Raw genomic sequence first — 21,631 nt, 5'->3', positions numbered from 1 at the left:
ATACACTTTTTATAAGGGAAGAATACACATGACTTTAAGATAATATCAAAATTATGAATTTTTATATTTGAATTCTTTTGACTTTTACAAAGGTGTTTTGGTCATGAATAAATGAATGGATTATAGGATTCCAGTGTCATTTGACTTTCAGAAAGATTATTCTCTAACTATACACTCTGATATCATGTTATTTCTTGTAGAATTCATGTAATTGAAACTCAGGAGGTGTTGGCTTCAATTCTGTCTTTCATTCACATTCCCCTTTTGAGTAGCTTTAAGAAGGAATAAAGTTAAATGGAGGTGAGAATGAAGTTTACCACGGTTTTTTTTTTTCTCCAGTAGATTGTTGTAGTCTAGCTAGCATTATTTTCATTGAAATGCTCATAATTGTATATCATTGCTACCACAATCAAAGCTATATTTATTTTTCACTCACTAAACTGAGTTATGATGTACTCCATTTATTATTTTTCTTATAATTTGCATGTTTTTCTATGTTAACAATGTTAGATAAAACACAGACTAATTAGTTTAGTCACTTTTTCATAGCAATGTCAGTTACCCATTCCCTGTTAGGAAAAACGATAATAACAACAAATCTTTTCATAACAATGTAAATGAATTTAACTAATAGTACATCAATAGCTTCAATAACTGCTTATTCATTACTTCTTTGATCACAACTCTGCCTGTCACTGAGACAAGAGGTTCTGCTTCCATTTCCCCCTCTCATTATTTTGTATTGATATTTTATATAGTTAGTACTTGTGTTATAGGTCAGGCAGTTTTCCCCATTAAAATGTAAGCTACTTGAATAGAGGGTCTGCTTAATTTCTGTTTCTGTATTCTCAGCACCAGTACAGTGCCTGTGCCTGGGACATAGAAGGTGTATAATAAAAGTTTGTGCAATGAAGGGAACAAGGAATAAATGAATCTACTTTTATTTTAAGAAGAAGTAGAATTTTATAACTTTTGAATAGATTAAGAGAAGAAGTATCTGGGAATGCTTTGATTATATGCATAATCAATCATTTTCCTATATGAAGATAACTGTATAGAATAGATAAGATTGGATGATGGGATGGCAATCATGCTCCAATGCTTCTCCTTGTTCCCTCATTCCATTTATTTATCTGTATATACTCCTATTAAATAGCTGAATAACTTCCCTATTTAACAAATTTAGTTCTAAACCAAATCTCTTTTTCCTAAACTCAGATCTCACTTCAATTCAGGATTATCTCTATACTTTGAGACTGTTTCCATGGGTCATATACCTGGAAGTTGGAAGGGAACACTGAGGTAGTCTAGTTCAACTTTTATCATTTCACAGATAAAGAAACTAATGCATAGGGAGGTTAAGAACCTTTCCCAAAATCATGTAACAAATTCAAAAGCAAGATATGAATCCCAGTCCTTTGAGTTTAGAGTCCATGAGCCAGTAGAATCGAAATGTTCTACCAAGCCCTCATTGAACTGATAATAATCATCAATTTTAATGCACATTAGATAAAGGTAATTAAACATATACAGCATTATTCTTTATCTACAAATGACTTTCTGAAGCAGCCTAGAGAAAATGGCTGGCTAGGTAACTTACACTTGACCATGAATAATACACATGAAAATGAATAAGTACACATGAAAATGGAATAATAAACACATGAAAGGGACTGTTTTGGTTTAAATGCTCTTTTTTTATAGAAATAAGGTTTTTAAACAACAGAGATGGTACTCAGAATGAAAAGTAAGGTTTTACACAGCTTCCTGCTCTGTAAAATGAAGATTCATAACTTTATTGATATTTTAGTATTAGAAGAATTTCCATTTGTCATTAATGGGTTTATTATAGCTCTATACAAACCCCTCATACCTTCTGTAAGGAAGAGAATTTTAAACATATGATAAAATTAATGGATTCTAAACAAATATCTTAAACAACTAGATCTGATGTATAATTTGAAAATTTTTTCTCCCTTCTATCAGTAGAATAAAAGTTTCTAACTGCTGTACTGAAAGAATCCTATGGAAATTTTATATTCTAGAATTTAGTCATGATGTAATGTGTTTTACATATAGTTCAATATCACAATTGCTCAATAGAAGACTCTAAATATTAACATTTACCTTCTTCACAAAAAGGGGAGCCATCTTTTATGATTTCCATCCTGTTGACTATTTACCAGTTTCTTATAAGCCTCTGACTTTAGAAAACGAGGAAAAGAGTCCTTGGCCATGAGACTATAAATCAACCTCTGAGCTTCATCGAAACATTTGAGAGTTGGATCTGAGATATTCCTTGAGATGAGGTCTCTGGTACTGAAGTCAATGTTAATCTATGGGAAATAAGGTCACATGGTATGGCAATTAGGCTGTATTGAAGGTTCCAAGTTTTCTACAGAAACAAATATGTTTTGAATTTATTTTCAAAACACAAAGCAGATTAGATGCAAAATAGCAGGAAGGTCATTCATTACTCAATATGATAACACTTTCAATAAAGCTTGAGAGAAATAGCATTGACAAGAAATGCAGTTAAAAGCATTACTTATACTTGTCAAATGATAAATTAAGTAACAAGGTTTATCATATTGTTGCCAGAAAAATATGTGGCAGCTAGAGGTTTCAGGGATTTGAGCAAACATAAAAGAATTTACTTGATAAAAAAAGATTAAAAAAAAAGAATTTACTTGAAAGACAGATTCTGACCCAGAAGAATTTAGGGATTAAAAAAGTTTATTTAGGTATTGCTGTGGATAAACAGAAGCTAAGGAAAAGAAAGATTAGCAGCATAAACAAAAATAGCAGCTGCTATGAGAGGATAAGCAGTAAGGAAAGGTATAGGAGCATGAGAGGTTACCTGGGGGATCATGCTTCCCAAAGACCAGCTACTCAACCATGGAGTTAGTGAGCTTTTAAAGAGGCAATAGCTCAAAGACTTTTAGACTAGGGCAGGGATTTATTGTTCTGTTAATGGGGTTTTGTCTTGTGCCTGGGGGCAGGAATTTGTGGTGTGCTCTCCTAGGAGGCAAGGGATTTCATTGTGGCTCACTGATCTTATCAATATACTATGAATCTAATTTTTAAAAAGTCATGCTAATATTTCCCAAAACAGAAATGTTTTAAAACAGCCTCTATTAATACCTTCCTATCCCCATGTGCCAGGGACTCCTTTTTCCCTAGTCCTTAGTTGCTTCCTAATGGACCAAATAAAACACTAACACTAAGCTGTATCCCTCAAATACCCAAACCTCCTCATTCTTCAATCTACCAAATTCTCACAATCTGTGCCTCTATTTCACCACTTCTGTTCATAGAAATAGCAACACCCTTAAACTCCTATATTTGGATGTTCTGCTCAAAAGACTATGAATTTTGGTCACTGAAATCCCAGCCAAACTCATTGGTTATTGTTTGTTTTGCTCTGAATGAATGTAAATAGCAATTTTTCTATTTTGGCCAGAAACCCTCAGGGTCTTCCTTTCCCAGATTTATTTTTTGTTTCTTTGTTTTGTTTTGGAATAGGTAAAGAGACCAGTCTTTGTTTCATTTTTTTCTTACCTAGCTTTAATTGCTGGATGAGCATTGCCTCAGTCAAACTGAGACCTCAGAATAAAGTCTTCTACTGTATCCTAGGGCCATCTCTAGAGGTCCTAATCCACATCTGACCAGTGAATCCACATAGCTCTTGGGGAGAAAGTCAGGCTGGTGATTTTGCACAGCTTTCCCTCACTTAAATCCAATTCACTTGGATGACATTATCACTCTGATAAAGAACCATAAGATCACTTGATATATTCAGAAGTATATTTAAAAATTTTGAAATTTCTTTTTTTTTCTTTTTTTTTTTAGATTTTTGGCAAGACAAATGGGGTTAAGTGGCTTGCCTGAGGCCACACAGCTAGGTAATTATTAAGTGTCTGAGGTCACATTTGAACTCAGGTACTCCTGACTCCAGGGCTGGTTCTTTATCCTCTGTGTCACCTAGCTGCTCCTGAAATTTCTTTTTCTTATCATAAACTTTTCTTATTATTGCAAACTTTGTTCTTCATCATCAGTGTGACCTCTTATAACTCCCTCTTCAGTTATCTTCCAAGTCATCAACCTTGAATTGGCTAAACTGACAGCATAACCCTATTTAGATTTGGTATAATTTACTCTCTGATCAATCACACTTAACCAACCAAAACCTTAGATTACTTGTGCCCTCTCCTTCCTGTTTATGTATACTATATAATCTTGACTGGGTCCTCAGTTCAGGAAGTCAATCCTTTATTATCAGAAATATCCCTTCTTTTTAAAAAGTTTATTTATTTGCACATTACTAAAACAGTCTTGTTGCAAAAGTAAACATGACCTCACCTCCCCCCACAAAGTCAGGGAAACCCCATAAAAAATAAAATAAGAGAAAAAGAAAATAATTTCACTTCAGTCTGTGTTCAGATAACATCGGTTCTGTCTCTGGTCTGGAAACACATTTTTTTAAATCATAAATTAATCAGAGAAGTTGCATCAATATTTATTTCCCCACAGTTGCTATTACTAACTGTTCATCTATTCCTTCCCACTCCTAATTTTTTTTCTATTCTCTCTCTCTCTCTTTTCACCTTGTCACTCCTTAAAAGTGTGTTGGGGGCAGCCAAGTGGCACAGTGGACAGAATACTGGCCCTGGACCCAGGAGGACCTGAGTCCAAATCCCACCTCAGACACCTAACAATCACCTAGCCCTGTGACCCTGAGCAAACCACCCAACCCCACAACCCTGCAAAATAAAAGTGTTGTATTTGACTACCTTCTCCCCTCATCTTCTCTAACCTTTATCACTTTCAACCCCACCCTGCCCTGCCCCTGTGCCCTTTATCCCATCCCCTTTCAATTTCCTCTAGGGTGAGATAGATTTCTATACCCTATTGAGTGAGAAACACCCTTTCTTAATTTTCCTAAACAGAACCCCTCCTACCCTTTCAGTTGAAGACTCATACTTCATTAAAAAAAAAGTTGAGATCATTCACCAAAAACTCCCTTTTTCATCCTTATCTCTTATTTCTCAAATATATTTCTCCAGGATTGCATCCATCATCCCTATTTCACATGAAGAGGTGACTCTTTCCTCTATTGATCTATGTCCCTCCCTTCCCTAAGATCTTTGTCCCCAGGAGTATGCCAGAGTCTGCTCTGTTTTTCTATCTCACATTAAATTTTTCCTGGGAAAACTAAAATGGAATACGACTCAGAAATCATAATCACTGCAAATGAGATTTGTTTTGTTTTGTTGACTGGGTCTAGTCTTAATAAAGTGTTAATGATTTTCCTTCCTGAGTCCATTGTTAAACATTTACCACCAACCACATTTCTGTATTGCCCCATTATGATTCCCTTCTCTCTATAATCTGGACTCTCTTTCCATATAATCATTCTTTCCTAGCTATTTAAAAAATGCTCATGTTTTGCCTCATCCTACCCCCTAAAAAAAAATCTTATTAATCTCTCATCCCTGCTGTTTATCATTTTTGTATTTTCTTCAGCTTAACTTCTTGAGAATACCATCTTTTCCTAGGTACCTTCATTTCTCCTGCCAATGTCTTTTAAACCTTCTGTAGTCTGGCACTGATCCAAAGTTACTGCTGAATTCTTAATTTTTATTCTAGCTACCCCAATGTACCTACTAAGCTACTAATCCCTTTCTTCTAAGATGATCTTCTATCTACTCTGTATATATATATATATATCTTATATGAAGTTTTTTAGTTACATGTCTCCCTCATTAGAACATAAGATCCTTGAGGGCAAGAACCTTGTTTTTTGCCTTTTAAATAATATTCTCATAGGTGTGTGACCTTGGGCAAGTCATTTAACTCCATTGCCTTACAACCCCCCCCAAAATAAAAAATAATATCCTCAGAATTTAACATAATGCCTCAACTATATAAGACCTTGTAAATTCTTTTTGACTAACACCTTTGTACATTTGAATTAAAACCAAGATGACTATGGAATCTAACATTGTTTCTGGGATGCAGAATTTATCCCCAGAGAATCCTTCAAGTCCAATATTGAAAAAGAAGGATCTGGGTTCAGAGAATGCAAAATTATTTGACTGATCAAAAATTAAGAAAGGGGATCTAGACCACAAACAATTTGTGGAACATTATGAATTCTGCTACTAGGTAGCTGACAGTTGGGGACATTGAATTCCAAAACTGAAGGTCTTTATCTATTTGAAATTTAAAAATATAGGACAATGAAGAAATAGTAGCACAACTGAATGTAAAAGTATGAAATTTTAGCCTTGATTCTGGACAGATATAAAGAAAAGTCAATCTACATCTTAAATCTCAGTTTTGCTTTTCTTTCAATGATTTCCTATGAAGAAATAATTCTGCTTAAAAAAGAAAAAAAAGCTTAGCCATTTTATTCTGCACAACTATGTTGAGGGGCAGTTGATCTTAAAGACTAGAAAGCTGACCTCATTGGCAAGAAAAATATTTTCAATTCCTTCCATGGAGACATTTGGTTTTTAAGATCATGAGCAAGTCACTTAAACTCTCATTACTCCAAACAACATTGTTATTCTCTAAGGAACTGAACAGCCCAATCTGAATTGGAAAAGAGAATACAGAAGTATTTATATAGATTAAATTATAGATTTGGCTGATGTTTACCCCCAAAAGAGATATATAAAGATGCACATGAATATATACATATTGTATGTGGATATATATGCATATATGTATATATGCATATGTTACAAGAATATGAAATTTTAAGACCCTAATAAAGGGGGGATAAATGGCCCCTTTGAAAAATTTTGTCAACAAAATATTCCTAACAATAAAAACACTTGTGGTCAAAGCTGAGTAAAAAGAAAAACTAAGTGCATGATAATTTTACTGGACTCTAAGGAATGATCCAGGAAGTAAAATTATGTTTGTTAGGTCATTGTAATTGGGGAAAGGATTATCATTAGGAAAAAGTTTTCACCTTACCTTTTTTCTTTCTTTGTAGGTTTTAATTCATTTGGAAACAGCCAAGAGATCTCAGACCTAATGGTTGGTAGGGCAAGTACAAGTCAGGTAAGGACTCCTCTGATAAAATTCAGTTCCAGGGTGGGGTATTAACTGCAGTGTTAGAATTAGTCTTTAATTAGGCAATATGCCTGAGGGGAGAAGATCACTAAGGTAACCCAGGGGGAAAAAGTGTGTGGTTTTTGTTTTGTTTTGTTTTAGCTGAGACCTAGAAGGTCAAGAATTCCAGAGGATTCTCAAGTAGCCTGAGGTCTTTGAATATCAAAGAAGGTCCTAGAAAAGTCCAAAGTAGAAACCCTAAGTTTGATTCACAATGCTTGAGTAAACTTGAAAGATCTTAATATAGTCTGATAACATTGATTGGTGAGCAGTACCTCTCCACTGGACTTGTGAGAAGGTGCTGACATTTTTCATTTCCTTTTTCCCCTTTCTTTTATTAATTCTCCTGCATTATCCAAATCCCCACAGGATTTTTTTTCTCTGACTTTTAGCTTCTACATCTACAATCCTTCCTCCTCTTTTCCAGTTTCTTGACTCTCAGTGGACATCTTGCTACCAAATTGTTCACTAAAATAGTTCTAATAAGATTTGCGTGATTTTTCCTTTCCTCCAGCTCAAAGCCTACATTTCTATTCCTTATTCAAGATAAAAAAATCTCTTTTCTATTCTAAATTCATTCTTTTCTTGAAAATAATATGCACTAAATAGCAATAGCAGCTCGTTTTGTAGTGGCGAAGAATTGGAAATTGAGGGGATGCCCAACAAGTGGGGAATAGCTAAACTAACTAGTTATGGTACATGAATACTATGGAACAATATTGTTCTATAAGAAACCATAAATGGTTGGATTATGAGATGATCAAATTTAATGGAAACAGCTCCTCTCAGCAATTCAGAGATCTAGGACCACTATATTAGACTGGCTATGGACTATGCTATCAAGAAAAACAACAAAATGCACACCTACCAAAAAAAACTCTTCTAATCTGATGAACACTTCATTAAAATTATCTCTTATGTATCTCTTTCCCTTAATCCTAATTCCTCATACCAAAAACTATTAATTTGTAAACAGGTTTATCAAAATATGTATGGATGTACAATACTAACCTGGTTGTTTGCCACTGGGGGTGGGGTGGGAAGGGAGTGTGGACAAAAATTTTGTAACTTAAAATTTACATGTGCATATAAATGAAAATAAATAAATAATTTTTTTTAAAAAAGAAAATAATATGTAATTCTTTGCATTTAGTGACTTGTGGGAAAGATTCCTAAATTTATATTCCTATCCCTCAAAATATCACAATATCATGGATCCTTAATTTTGGAAGGGATGTCAGGGATCATCTGGTCCATCCTTTTCCCAAATGAAAATTCCTTCTGGCAATTGGTCATCTTTCTACTTAAAGACCTGCTACTTTGTGACAAAGGCTATTTTAATTTGTTGTGGTAATTGTGAATTGATCCAACCTTTCTGAAGAGTAATTTAGAGCAATGCCCAAAGAAGTATAAAGCTGTGCATACCCTTTATCCATCAATATCACTCTTTGGTATCCCAAAGTAATTATAGAAAAGGGGAAAAGAATTCACATGTGCAAAAATATTTATAGCAACTGTTTCTTTTTTTTTTTAGTGACAAAGAATTGGAAATTGAGGGGGATGTCCATTAATTGGGAATGGCTAAAGAATTTGTAGAATTTGAATGTGATGAATACTATTGTACTATAAGAAATGATTAGCAGATAGATTTCAAAGAAACCTAGAAAGATTTACATGAACTGTTGTTGACTAAAGTGAGCAAAACCAAGAGAAAATTATACACAGTAACAGCGACATTGCATGATAAATTTAGCTCTTCTCAGCAATACAGTGATCTTAGAGTATTTTAAAAGATTTCTGATCAAATGAGGAGAAAGAACTAAGAAATCTGAATGTAGATCAAAATGTACTATTTTCACTTTTAAAATTTGTTTTATTGTATTTTGTTGTTCATGGTTTTTCTCCTTTTATTCTGATTCTTCTTTTTTTACCACATGACTAATGTGGAAATGTACTTAATGTGATTGTGCATATATAATGTATCAGATTGCTTGCTTCCTCAGAGAGGGGGAATAAAGGGATGGAGGGAGAACATTTTGCAAAAATGAAAGTTGAACACTACCTCTTTGCAATGGATCGAATTTTTTCAAATTTGTCATAGCACTTATTTGTAGAATTTATTTATTTTACACTAGCCTCAATTTGCCTTTCTCCAGGTCTAATCTTCAGATACATGAAGATCTATGCACCCTAGTGTTCATTGTCCCTTGCATGATCTCCGCCTTTATCAGTGTTTTTCCTAAAGTATCGTGCTCAAAACTAAGCCTAATATGCCAGATTGATCTGACCAGGCAAGTGTGTAATAATATAATAAAATTATTACCTCTCCCTTTACATATACTTGCATTACATAAAGAGAGGAATTCTGATGTGGGATTGAGAGGTGACCAGGAAGAACTGGTTCAAATTTTTTTCTCTGACTTATACTGACTGTGTGAACCCTAGCTTGGTATTTAACCCCTAATTACTCTAGTCAGTTCTCTAAGACTACATTACAGAAAAGACAATCTACATTATAGAGAAGAATATGGCCTTCTTTGCTAGAAGATATTTCCACATCTAGGAGTTAAACCATGAAAAAAATCAGACTTAATCTCAAAGACTAGTCCAAGATCACATAATACTTTTTTTAAACTGCCAAATAACACTATTGATATGTTTAATTTGGATACATTAAAACTACCAGACTTTTTTTTCAGAAAAAAAGTATGAAGCCACCCTATGAAGTTTTCATGAACTTCATCAATCCTATATATTTATAATCATTTCCAATACAACATCCCAAACCACACTTCATAATCAAGATGCTTAAATAGACTCATAATTCAGCCTTACAAACTGCCTTCTTGTATTAAGTTCTGAATTACTATGGGCTAAATATCATTCTTTCCTTAGTCATCTAAGTTCAAAACTCTGAACTCTTTTTTTATATTCTTTGTTTTCCTTATCCCTTATCCCTTATATCGAAAAGAAGAATAAAACATCATAATTTTTGAATAAGTGATCTTAATAATCTAATCTACTTTTGTTTTTCAAAGAGCAATAGTGAGTCAGAATGATGTTAATAATAATGTTTCTACTTCATTTTTGAAGACCACGACATCAGGGAGGTGATGCCATGACAAGCACATGAATTGGATTTGAGTGAGGGGGACCTCATTTCTCCTCCAGAGACATCTGGTTCCAATGTCCAGATATAAATCAGGATCTGGATGTGAGGCAATCAGGGTTAAGTGACTTACTCAAGGTCACATAGCTAGTAAATGTCAAGTGTCTGAGACTGGATTTGAACTCCTGTTGTCCTGAATCCAAGACCAGTGCTCTATCCACTCCACCACCTATCTGTCCCATAGGGATGTTAAAATGCTTAACACATGGGTAGAAAGAATGAGAATTAGGATTAAAACTCAGATCTCCAAATTTTCTTTCTTGTACTGGTTCTATACTAGTGATGTCACATTCAGTTGGAAAAGGGTTCCACTAAGCCATATATATAAGGATCATTGCATGCACATATTGACTTAGATAACATGTCAAAATTATCTATTTTTTTGTATTTTCATTTTTTAAAAAATATTTCCTGGAGTCAGAAGGACCTGAGTTCAAATACAGTCTCAGACACTTAAAACTTACTTAACTGTGTGACCACTTAACCCTATTCATTGACTTGCAAAAAACAAAAAAAAAATCCTCCAAATTTCATTGCAATCTTGTATAAGTCTACTTGAGAGTATTGTGGCTGAAGTCATGTGTTGGACATTTCTTTTCCATACCCTGATGCCTGCTATTGACAAATCTTCCTTCCTTCCTTCCTTCCTTCCTTCCTTCCTTCCTTCCCTCATATCTAATTTCCATTTCCACTGAGATTATTGTAATTCAGACTACTATTATCTCATTTCCTTAATTGATTGTCTGTATTCCAGTCATTTCCCTTTTATCTGTAAACCACTGCAAGTTTCATCTTCTTGTATTATGATTGTTTCATTCTCATGCTTAGATATTTTCTAGACCTTCAGATGGTTTCAAGTTTAAAAAAAAAGTTTTAAAATCTTTGGCAGTCATTTTCTTTCTTTCATAGTATACCAATTTCTACCTGCACATTACTTCTAAATGCATTTCTCTTTCATCATGTTGATTTCTGATCAAAAATTCAGATTAGCTCCTCATAATTATCATTACAGGTTCACAGATTTAGAGCTGACAGGGACTAACTATAATTCTCATAAATTCAATTCCCTCATTCTCCTTTCATAGCAGACCAAAAAACTCAACCAATATGAATTTGCTAAGCACCCGATGTATGTAGTGTGCTTGATAGATTGGTGAGTTGATTGATGCTAAACATAGACTGATTTTGTGATTGAGGAAATATAAATCATTAAAACAAGGGATCTAAGAAGGAGGCAAGTATTACTTTCTCACTTTTATCATTCCCCTTATAAACATCACTTAAGTCTTTTCTTCTTGTATCAAGATTTAGATTCATTCTAGCAACACTGAGGGAGAAGGGTAGAGGAGAGGAAAGTAAACCCAGTCCCACACAGATCTTTTGTGATTCTTTTAGATGGAATTCCTTTTTCAAAATTACCTTCAGGGGTGGCTAGGTGGCGTAGTGGGGGGCGGCTAGGTGGCATAGTAGATAAAGCACCAGCCTTGGAGTCAGGAGTACCTGGGTTCAAATCCGTTCTCAGACACTTAATAATTACCTAGCTGTGTGGCCTTGGGCAAGCCACTTAACCCCATGTGCCTTGCAAAAACCCCAAAAAACCAAAACAAAACAAAAATTACCTTCAAAATCTATGATTCAGAGTGGTGGTGATTCATTATATTTTGAGAATAGCTTTTTTTTAAAAGTGGTGAATCCTTACAGACTAGTATTGTAAATAAAAAGAGCATGAGAAGGGCAGGGAACCTATCTTATTATATGTCACAGTATCTCTCCCAAGAGCTGAATACACAAAGGCATTTGACAAATAATTGTTACAATGACTCAAGGAGGATATTTCTATTTTAAAAATGAAAAGGAGGATTTTTTTAAAACCAAATTTTCTATTAAAAATATTGATTGTATAAGTAGTAAGTGGTTAAATGATAAATGGATTCCAAGTCATCTGACCCTAGCTTGTCTCCAAACCTAGCATTCAAGGCTATCCATCCATAATCTAGTTCCAATCTACCTTTCCAACTTCAATTACCACTGGCTGCATAAGGGCCCCTCAAACCCAGCAAACTGCATCCCTTGATTATCTTTTATTTATAATCACCTTTGAGCATGTGCTTATAAAAAGGAATAAGATACAGCAACTGACCTTCTGATGCTTATAGCCGAATAGCATGAATACTGTGTTTGCCAGTTTGAGTTTTGAATAATTAATTGTTTCCCAAAATAAAATCAGACTTTTGAGAATGTGGGAGGATCACTAGAATAAAATTTTGAAGGAATCAGTTGAAGGAAGCATCTACATTATGAATCCAGATTCTACTTGTCTCTGCAATCCAACGACATTGAACTCCTTTTTGACCTTCATACAAAATATTACTTCTATCTACTGTTTGTTTTTATGGGTTGTCACATTTGTGTAGAATGTTATATAGTGACTTACCTCCTATTTATATAGTCTATGTGATATGTACAGTTTTTTGCATGTTATCTCCCCATTAAATTGTTAATTTCCATAGGAATAGAACCACTTTTTGCATTTATATCTCTAGTTTTTAGCAAAATATTTTATACAATGTAAGCACCTAATTAAACTTTGCTAACTTGAATCTGGTGCAAGGATCCACCTATTATCACTTTTAAGGACACAACTGCATGAAATTGTTACTGTTTATTTTTCTCAGCTTTTGTTGATTTGGATCAGAATATGGCTGGTTAAGTATACTCCAATGTAGTCATCTTTTTTAATTCCTATCTCAAAAAAAAGTAGATAGAATCAGATTTCTGCATGCAGGAAGGAGGAATAACAGCTAGAGAAATCTTGAGATGACCTTGGCTCTTGGTGATGCAGAATTCTACCTACTCTACAGAATGGGAAAAACAAGGCTACATACGTTTATATGAGAAAAAAATCTTGGAAATTGAGACATGCAAGTTAAATGTAATTGAACAGTGTTTTCTGTCAGCAAAATGGGCTTTTAGGCAAGTTAAGAAATGTACAACTAATTCCATTCCTCAGAAGGAAGTGATGATACCATTTTAGCCAGCTGAATCAAATTACCTCTGGAGTTATATATTCAGTTTGAATGTTATATTTTAGGGAAGACAATGGTAGATCTAAAAGAAAAATATAGATGGGGAGTAAGCAGAATGACAAATGGTTTTTGATTACTAAAGATGCTCAGCCTGGAGAAGAGAAGACTTCAATGGCCATATGATCTGTTTCAGGTAGTAATTATCAGAGGCATCCCACTGTACAATTTAGAAAGCTATTTGGGAGTTAACCATGGAGCTTTAATTTCTTATCAGGTTCTAAATCAGTATTGTTATACCTTAGACTTATTTAACACAATGCATTATATACCAATATTACTGATTGATTTAAAACAATTTGCAAACTAAAGCCTGTTTATGGCATTTGTTCAAAAATAAGCTTAACTTTGAGTGCATATTCCTTGGTGGTTTATCCTCTTTGGCATCTTCTGAGATGAGCATCCTTTGCAATATTCATATGCTTCTCTTAACAGGGAAAATATGCAAACAAAATCCCTCTTCTCTACACCACCAGTTCTTAATTCCTTTAGCTCTTTTTTTTTAAGGGTTTCCGTCTCTTTTTTTCCAATTGAGAAGTTATTGTAGTGGTAAGTACTAATTTTCAAGTAAACCTGTTTACTACCTTTAACCCTAAAGTAGTTCTTTAAATTTTATTTGCATAATTTGAATGAAGAGTGCAACAGCTCTCAGATTCAAATCAACCAAGCTGCTCTCATTTAAAAGTTAGCATGTATCTAAGAAAGGATTTTCCATAATGCAAAGGGGATGTGGGCATGCATATGCAAAAGATCTCACCAAAATGAATTTACAGAGTCTTCAACTTCTTTTATAAGAGTTCCTCTAAAAATCATGTTGATGAAAATTACCTGTGACTATCCATATGAGTGCATGCACACACACATGTATTCATTTTCTGTCCACCTTTTTAAATAACAGTTTACACTCTTAAATGTGACTAACCTTTGGCATAATTACTGATAGATTTATATGCTGAAATATTTTCATAAGGGTAGGAATTTGAATTAAGAACTAGGAAGTTGAGAATGCCTTTCTAAAAACATCCTGGACCAGAATGTTATTCTTTTGTCATCACAGAATTCTGAGATGGAAATACATGACATCGTCATAAGAGGTTGTTAACATTTTGCATTAGAGTAGAGAAGTCAGGAAGATGAAATTGAAAAGAGACAGACAACTTATGAAATTGAAAAGAGACAGACAACTTCAATGATGTCTAATAATAGAGAATATTATATAATATATACATATACTGATATATACGTATGTATGCATGCATGTATATATATATATATATATATATATATATTATGTGTATATGATGGAGAGAAGGTAGGACTACTTAATTTTTATTTCTTCTACTTTTTGTGACAAGAAAAATAATTTGGGGCCTAAAGGTAAAAAACAAAACAAATGATCAATAGAGAATTAAGGAGATAATGAGAATTAATGACAGCCTTTGAAGATTTCAAGTATTTAGGTACAGATAAACTGTATCTCAGGATAAATAAATGGCAGGTTAAATTTTTGAGTCACTTTCAATGATCTATGAAAAACTGTAGAAAAGTACCACAGAACTAAAGAAGGGAAAATGTAATAATAGTAATAATAAAAATAATAATAAATCATCAAATGAAGTCTATAAACTATAGACCAAAAAAACCAGTTCTAAGCAAAATTGCAGAGAGTATTAAAAGTTGTGGTTACTCAAAATCTAGAAAAGAAAGCAGTAGTCATAAAGAACTACCAGAGCTTCATAAAAAATACACCATTCCAGACTAATTTCATTCCTTTCTGACAAGGTTACTAAACCTGTGAATCACAGAAATACAATAGCTATAGCTTGCCTAGGTTTTTATTTCATTTTTTATTTTTATAAACATATTTTCTTTTGACATTAAAAGGTTTTCAGATTATCCCTGTCTGAGGAAACTCTCTTGTAATAAAGGGATTAATCAAAACTAACACTAACTGATCTTATTTGAAAATACATGCAACAAACCATATCTGTAGCCCCTAAAGCTTGCTATATTTAAACTATGTTTAATTTTTTAGTTAAAAATTTTAGTTTAGAAAAATCTACTTTCTCCCCTTCCCACTGCCTAAGTCTTATTTTTTAAAAAAAGAAATATAGTCAGACAAGACATATCTAATTTACTTAAAATTTATCAAAATATTACGCTCTTGTGGAAAAAATTAGAGATGTGAGCTAGGTAAAACAAGAAAGGTTCAAAAGTGATGCAAGGATCAGTCTCAATGAACACACAATGCTTCAGTGTCAACTTGGAATGAAGTCTCCAGTGGTGTGGCATTGGCATCCATGCTTGATCATATGCTATTTAACATTTTTATTCAAGATTCAGAGAAAGATATAGGTTGTAGCTTAACGAATTTTCACGTGTCAAACCTGGGAAGGAGAGCAGATGCTTTGGATCGTAGAATCAGCATCCAAGAAGATCTCAATAAACTAAATTGTTGGGCCAATACTAGTAAGATGAAATTGAATAAACTTGAATGTAAAGCATTACACTTGGGCTCAAAAAAATCAGCTTGGCAATTATAAGATGAGAGAAGAGTGTCCAGCATCAATTTGCTGGGGAAAATTTCTGGGTATTTTAGTATGTATTAAAAACTCAGTATGTGTCAAGTGTGATATGGTAATTAAGAAAGTTAATAGGATCTCAGGCTGAATTAAGAAAGAATATTTTTTAGAAAAGGGCAGTGGAATATTTGTTCAGTTCAGAGTTTCATATTTTAAAAAAGAGTGATAAATTGGAAGGTCTCAAGAGGAGATAATCAGAATGATGAGGGATATAGGATCAATCTGTTTGAGAATTTGTTGAAGAAACCTTGGCTATTTACCTTAGCAAAAACAGGAGGGATAATTCTATTCATGCTTTTCAAAATTTTAATTCAACTGCAAAAACCTTATATGATAAGTTTTCCTTGACTACTCTACTTGGGTAAATTCTATATTCCTCTTGGAGAATGATGTAAACAGTATCCTGCCCGCCTTTTTTTTTTTTGCACTGATTCATATATTGTCTTGTCATATATTATTCCTATATCCATCTCTATGCAAATGGTTCACAGGAAAATATGTAAACATACATCTGCATATACAGAGAAATACATCAAGCATATTGTACATATATATTTATATATGAACATATGCACATATACATTCTTGCATATGCTATCTCTACTACTAACAGCCCCCTAACACACACACACACACACACACACACACACACACACACACACACACAACACCTTACTATATTTCAGTTCTGTTCACCAGATCCTATTCACCATTTCAAACTATATGTCTTGGCTATATTTTAAATTCAGCATGTGTAAAACTGACCTCATGCCCTTTTCCTTCCCAAATTTCTCATTTTTCAAACTTTTTTATTTCAAAGGTATCACCTTCCTTTTAGTAGTTCAGGCTCATAACCTTGGCATTATTGATTCTCATCTATCATCCAACATATCCAACTAATTGACAAATCATTCCACTTCTTCTTTAACAATATTTCTCATATCTTACTCATTTTTCCCTTTTTTACTTCTACCATTTTTATTTCAAGATCTCATCATCTCTTGTCTAGATATTTGAAACAGTCTCCTAATTCCTCCTGTCTACAAACTACAGGCAAATAATTTTTCTTAAGCACATAGCTGGCCATTTGAATTCCCCATTCAATCAAGCCAATGACTTTCTGTTGCCTTAAGGATAAAATAAGAAATGCTTTCTCTTTCATTTTTAGAGTCCTCATGACCTATCAAGCCAGTATTGTTAAACATTAATCCTTTATACCTTGCTGTACCTCCATGCATACACTTTACCCCTTCTACTCTTCAATTTAGAAAATAAAAACAACCTGGACTTTTCTCTCTCTCATATATCTGCAGTGGGCTCTTGTCTCACATCTGCTTTACTGAGTCTCCTTCATCTAATATGCAATTTAAGCACTATCTTCTATAGAGGAACTTTTAAGGTCTACCATCCTCTACGCTCTTGATAGCTACCGAAGCTCATGTTTATTGCTTCCACGACACTAACAATCTATCCTATCCTCTGCTTTTCTGACCTCCTTTTGTCTTCAATCTTTCCCATCATCAGGATCTTTTCAAATGAGTCCTATGAGGCTATTACTTAAGCTTCAATATTTGTCCTTCCAATGAGTAGTCTGAATCAATTTCTTTAAGTATTGACTGATTTGATCTTGCTACTATGCAAGGGACTCTCAAAAGTCTTCTCCAGCACCAAAACAACACAAAAGTGTTGATTTTGCAATTCTCAGTTTTCCTTATAGTCCAATAGTCATAAATTACTACTGGAAAAACCAAAGCTTTAACTGCACAGACCTTTGTCAGTCTGATGACATCTCTGCTTTTTAGAATGCTGTCTAGATTTGTCATAGCTTTCCCTCTAAGGAGCAAGCATCTTTCAATTTCATGACTGCAGTCACCATTTGCAGTGATCTTTGAGTCCAAAAATATAAAATCTGACACTGCTTCCATGTCTTTTCCCTCTATTTGCCAAGAAGTGATGGAACTAGTCACCATAATCTTACTTTTTTAAGTGTTAAACTTCAAGCCAGCTTTTACATATTCCTCTTTTATAGTCATCTAGAGGTTTCTTAATTTTCCATTATATTTTGCCATTAGAATGGTATCATCTTCACATCTGAGATTGTTGATATTTCTCCTGCCATTCTTAATTCTAGTTTCTGATTTGTCCAGCCTGGGACTTTTCAAGATATACACTGCATTTAAGTTAAATAATATATATTCTACTCCTTTTTTCAGTCTTCAACCAATCAGTTTGTTATATATTTAGTTTTATTGCTTCTTGACCTGCCAATAAATTTCTCAGAAGACAAGTAAGAAATATGATACTCTCATCTCTTTGAGTACTTGCCACATTTTACTGTGATCCACACAAAGACTAGAGTAATCAATAAAGCAGAATTAGATTTTTTTTTGAACTCTTGATTTCTCCATAATCCATAATCCTGAAGTCTATTTTATGAGATAGAAAGCATAACCTTGCTGGCATGTGAAATAAATCCTTTTGGTTTTTTGAATATTCCTTGCATTGCCCTTTTAGGTTTGAAACATAAACTCATTTTCCCAATATAATAGCCATTTTTGAATGGCTTTTACTGGCATATTGAATGCATATTTACTGGCTTATTGAATGCATTGAATGCATCATTATTTAGGAATAAAAAAGTTTAATACATATTATTGTGGTTAGCAGAAGCTAAGAGAGTGAAAAAAGGCAGTGGACTGATCCCCTGAAGGAATGAGAAAAGTTAGGACAATTGCAAAGTGTTACAACTAACTGCACCAATCCGAAGCACATGAAAGGTATATAATGGACAGGAATTTATTACTCTCCAAGAGTAGGCTGATCTCACAGAGGGAGACCTAGGGTGCAACATTTTAATAGCACCATCTTTTAGAATTTTAAATAACTTAAATGGAATTCCATTAGCCTTATTGTTGCTAGCAATGATTCTGAAAACTTTTGACTTCATTCTGGAGGATGCCTGGCTTTACATCTGCATCCACAACATCATCTATCATTTCCGCTTCATATTCATAAAGCATATCACATAGGTTATACTTAAACAGTTTTCTGGTTTTCCCTTCTTCCTTCAATTTTTCTGAATCTTGCATTAAGATGGCCCTGATCTGAGCCACAGTCAGCTCTAGGTCTTGTTTTAATTGTCTTCATTTATAGAGCTTCTCCACTTTTAATTGCAAAGTATATAATCTATCCAATTTTAATATTGAACATCTTATGATGTTCATGTGTAGAGTCACCTTTTGAATTTTTGAAAGAGCATTTGCTATGACCAGTGAATTATCTTGACAAAATTCAATTAGTTTATACCCTGCTTCATTTTGTACTTCAAGGCCAAACTTGCTCATTATTCTAATTATTCTTTCATATCCATCTTTAGCATTCCAATCTCTTATGATGAATTTGGCATCTTTTTAAACTGTTATTTCTGGAAGACACTGTAGGTTTTCAGAGATCAACTTTGGTGTCATAAGCATCAGTGGTTGGAGAACAGATTAGTATTGTGATATTGAATGATTTGCTTTATATTCAAACATATTCTGTAATTTTTGAGATTAATATCTCAATACTGCTCTCCTCCACCCCCATTTATTGACTGAGGGCTATTCTATTTCTTCTTGCCAATTGCAGTATGCATAATGATCATCTGAACAATTAACTCATTCCCATCCATTTAAGATGTCAATGCTTAATCTCCATCTTCTGCTTGGCCACATCCAGCTTTATTTGATTCTTAGATTTTATATTTCAGGTTCCTATGCAATATTGATCTTTACTTTTCACCAAATACATCTGTAGTGGATTTTCCTTTTGGTCTTTGGCAAAGTTCCTTACTTTCTAGAAATATTTGAAGTTGTCCTCTGTTCTTCCCCAGTAACATGTTGGACACCTTCTGAACTGAGGGGCTGATCTTTTGGTGTCTTTTAATACTGTCCATAGGCTGTATTTTGTTTATTTGTTGAGGTTTTTTTGTTGCTGTTGTAATTTTTGGCAAAACTAGAGTGTTTCTCAATTACCTTCTCCAGTGAATCATCTTTTTGTCAGAACTCTTCACTATGATCTCTACATAGTATAGCCCATGATTTCATTGAGCTACACAAAACCCTCCACCACAACAAGGAAGTGATCTAGAAATGAATATATTTACCAGCACTTTGTCTATGTTTATACTTATTGATTTTCTATTTATTATATAAATGCATGTTGATACTTGTCTCCTGATTAGAATTTAATGTTCCCATGAATAGATGTTGATTGTTATTTCATTTATATTTTACTTATATCCTCAGCACTTAGCAAAATACCTAGTATGGAGTATTTAAGAAAAGCTTGATTAATCATATTCATTTTTTAATAGATCCAAACAAATAGCATCTTCTTCAGGAGTGAGACTCTTACTTGTTCTCACTTTATTCTACTAGAAAATCTTGTAGTCATAAGCTATAACCAGCAAGAGGGGGCAAGGTCAGGTTAGGCAGTTGTTTTGGAGTATGGCTTGGGTGTATGGAAGTTATCTTTATTTCCTTGCAGTTTCCAACCTCATACAAGTATGGGCTAATGGTAGATACCTCTGATGGAACTACCAAAGATGGCACCAACAAAGTCAGGACAGCAGATGTACCACTGATGTGAGAACTGGAGTTGGGGAGGAGAATAAAACATCAGATTGGCATTATTTGAAGTCAAACTTAAAAAGGGACCCTCTGAAATCAGATAAACAGTAGGACAGACAGGGGAAAACCATCTAAAATCTTGAAGCCACAGCTACACATGGAGATAAAAAAGAGAAGGGTATGGATGGACCAGAGCAGACATATGGCAGTGGAGCATAAAGGAAGGAGAGCAGCTACCAGGAAGCTCTGTTATTCTCCGTTGGGCAATCTCTTGTCATAACTATTACGTTCTAATTCTGTACATTCTGCTGTACTACATGAATTTTAACTCAAATGGAATAAGAAAATTTAGAAGCTAGGTTACTTGTGCTTGTTTTTATAAGTTAATTGTATTTCTATGTAACTGTCAACTTAAACTCTTCCTCCATTGACAGTCATCTGAGGTTTGATAATTTCTACCTGTTATGTGACAACTGTTCTTTCAGTATAATATAACAATCAATTATTTTTTTTCTCTATGCTGATGATCAATTTTCTTTTTGACCTGATGAAGTAATGGTTTAAAATAATTTTCAATGTATCAATCAATGTTTTTCCTCAGTCAAATGTGAAAAATAAATTATCAGAAAAATTGTTCAGAGGCCAAAGAAAAGGTCTAAATGATTTTACTTCCCCTGATTTTTTTCAAATCAAATGAAAAGGCTGAAGTGAAAAACACTTTTAATTTTGCTTCTCACATCTAATCTATCACCAAACTATTCCAATTTTGGAACATTTTTATTGTTTATTTTTGCCCCAGTAGACACAAATCTGGTCACAATCCACAATCCAGATCCTGGCTTTGATGACTTTCCTCTCTATGGGAGGCTAAATAGTGATATGGTAATTTCAGAGAGATTGCACTAAGATTAAGGAGGACTGGGAAAGGTTTCTTGTAAAAGGTAACATGATTACTAATCATCTCTTTAATAAAATTTAATTTTCTAATTGTGAGCTTTAATTTCCTCTATATTCATTAGCTTATTTAATTGCTTAATATTAAAACAAACATATGTTTCTTTT

At 33.7% G+C, this 21,631-nt stretch overlaps 1 protein-coding gene across 1 annotated transcript in view; it reads right to left on the bottom strand.

The window, feature by feature from the left end:
• Window positions 1-2,132: 2,132 nt before the first annotated feature.
• RGS21 (regulator of G protein signaling 21) overlaps window positions 2,133-21,631 on the bottom strand; it is a 31,984-nt gene continuing 12,485 nt past the window's right edge. The window contains exon 4 of the mRNA XM_074220390.1: window positions 2,133-2,336. Coding sequence (XP_074076491.1) covers window positions 2,133-2,336 — 204 coding nt within the window. The remainder of the gene's footprint in view (window positions 2,337-21,631) is intronic.

Source organism: Macrotis lagotis, chromosome 2, assembly GCF_037893015.1.
Source record: "Macrotis lagotis isolate mMagLag1 chromosome 2, bilby.v1.9.chrom.fasta, whole genome shotgun sequence".
NCBI lineage: Eukaryota > Metazoa > Chordata > Mammalia > Peramelemorphia > Peramelidae > Macrotis > Macrotis lagotis.
The sequence above is the reverse complement of the archived record's forward strand: the minus strand, read 5'-3'. Positions and strand labels throughout refer to the sequence as shown.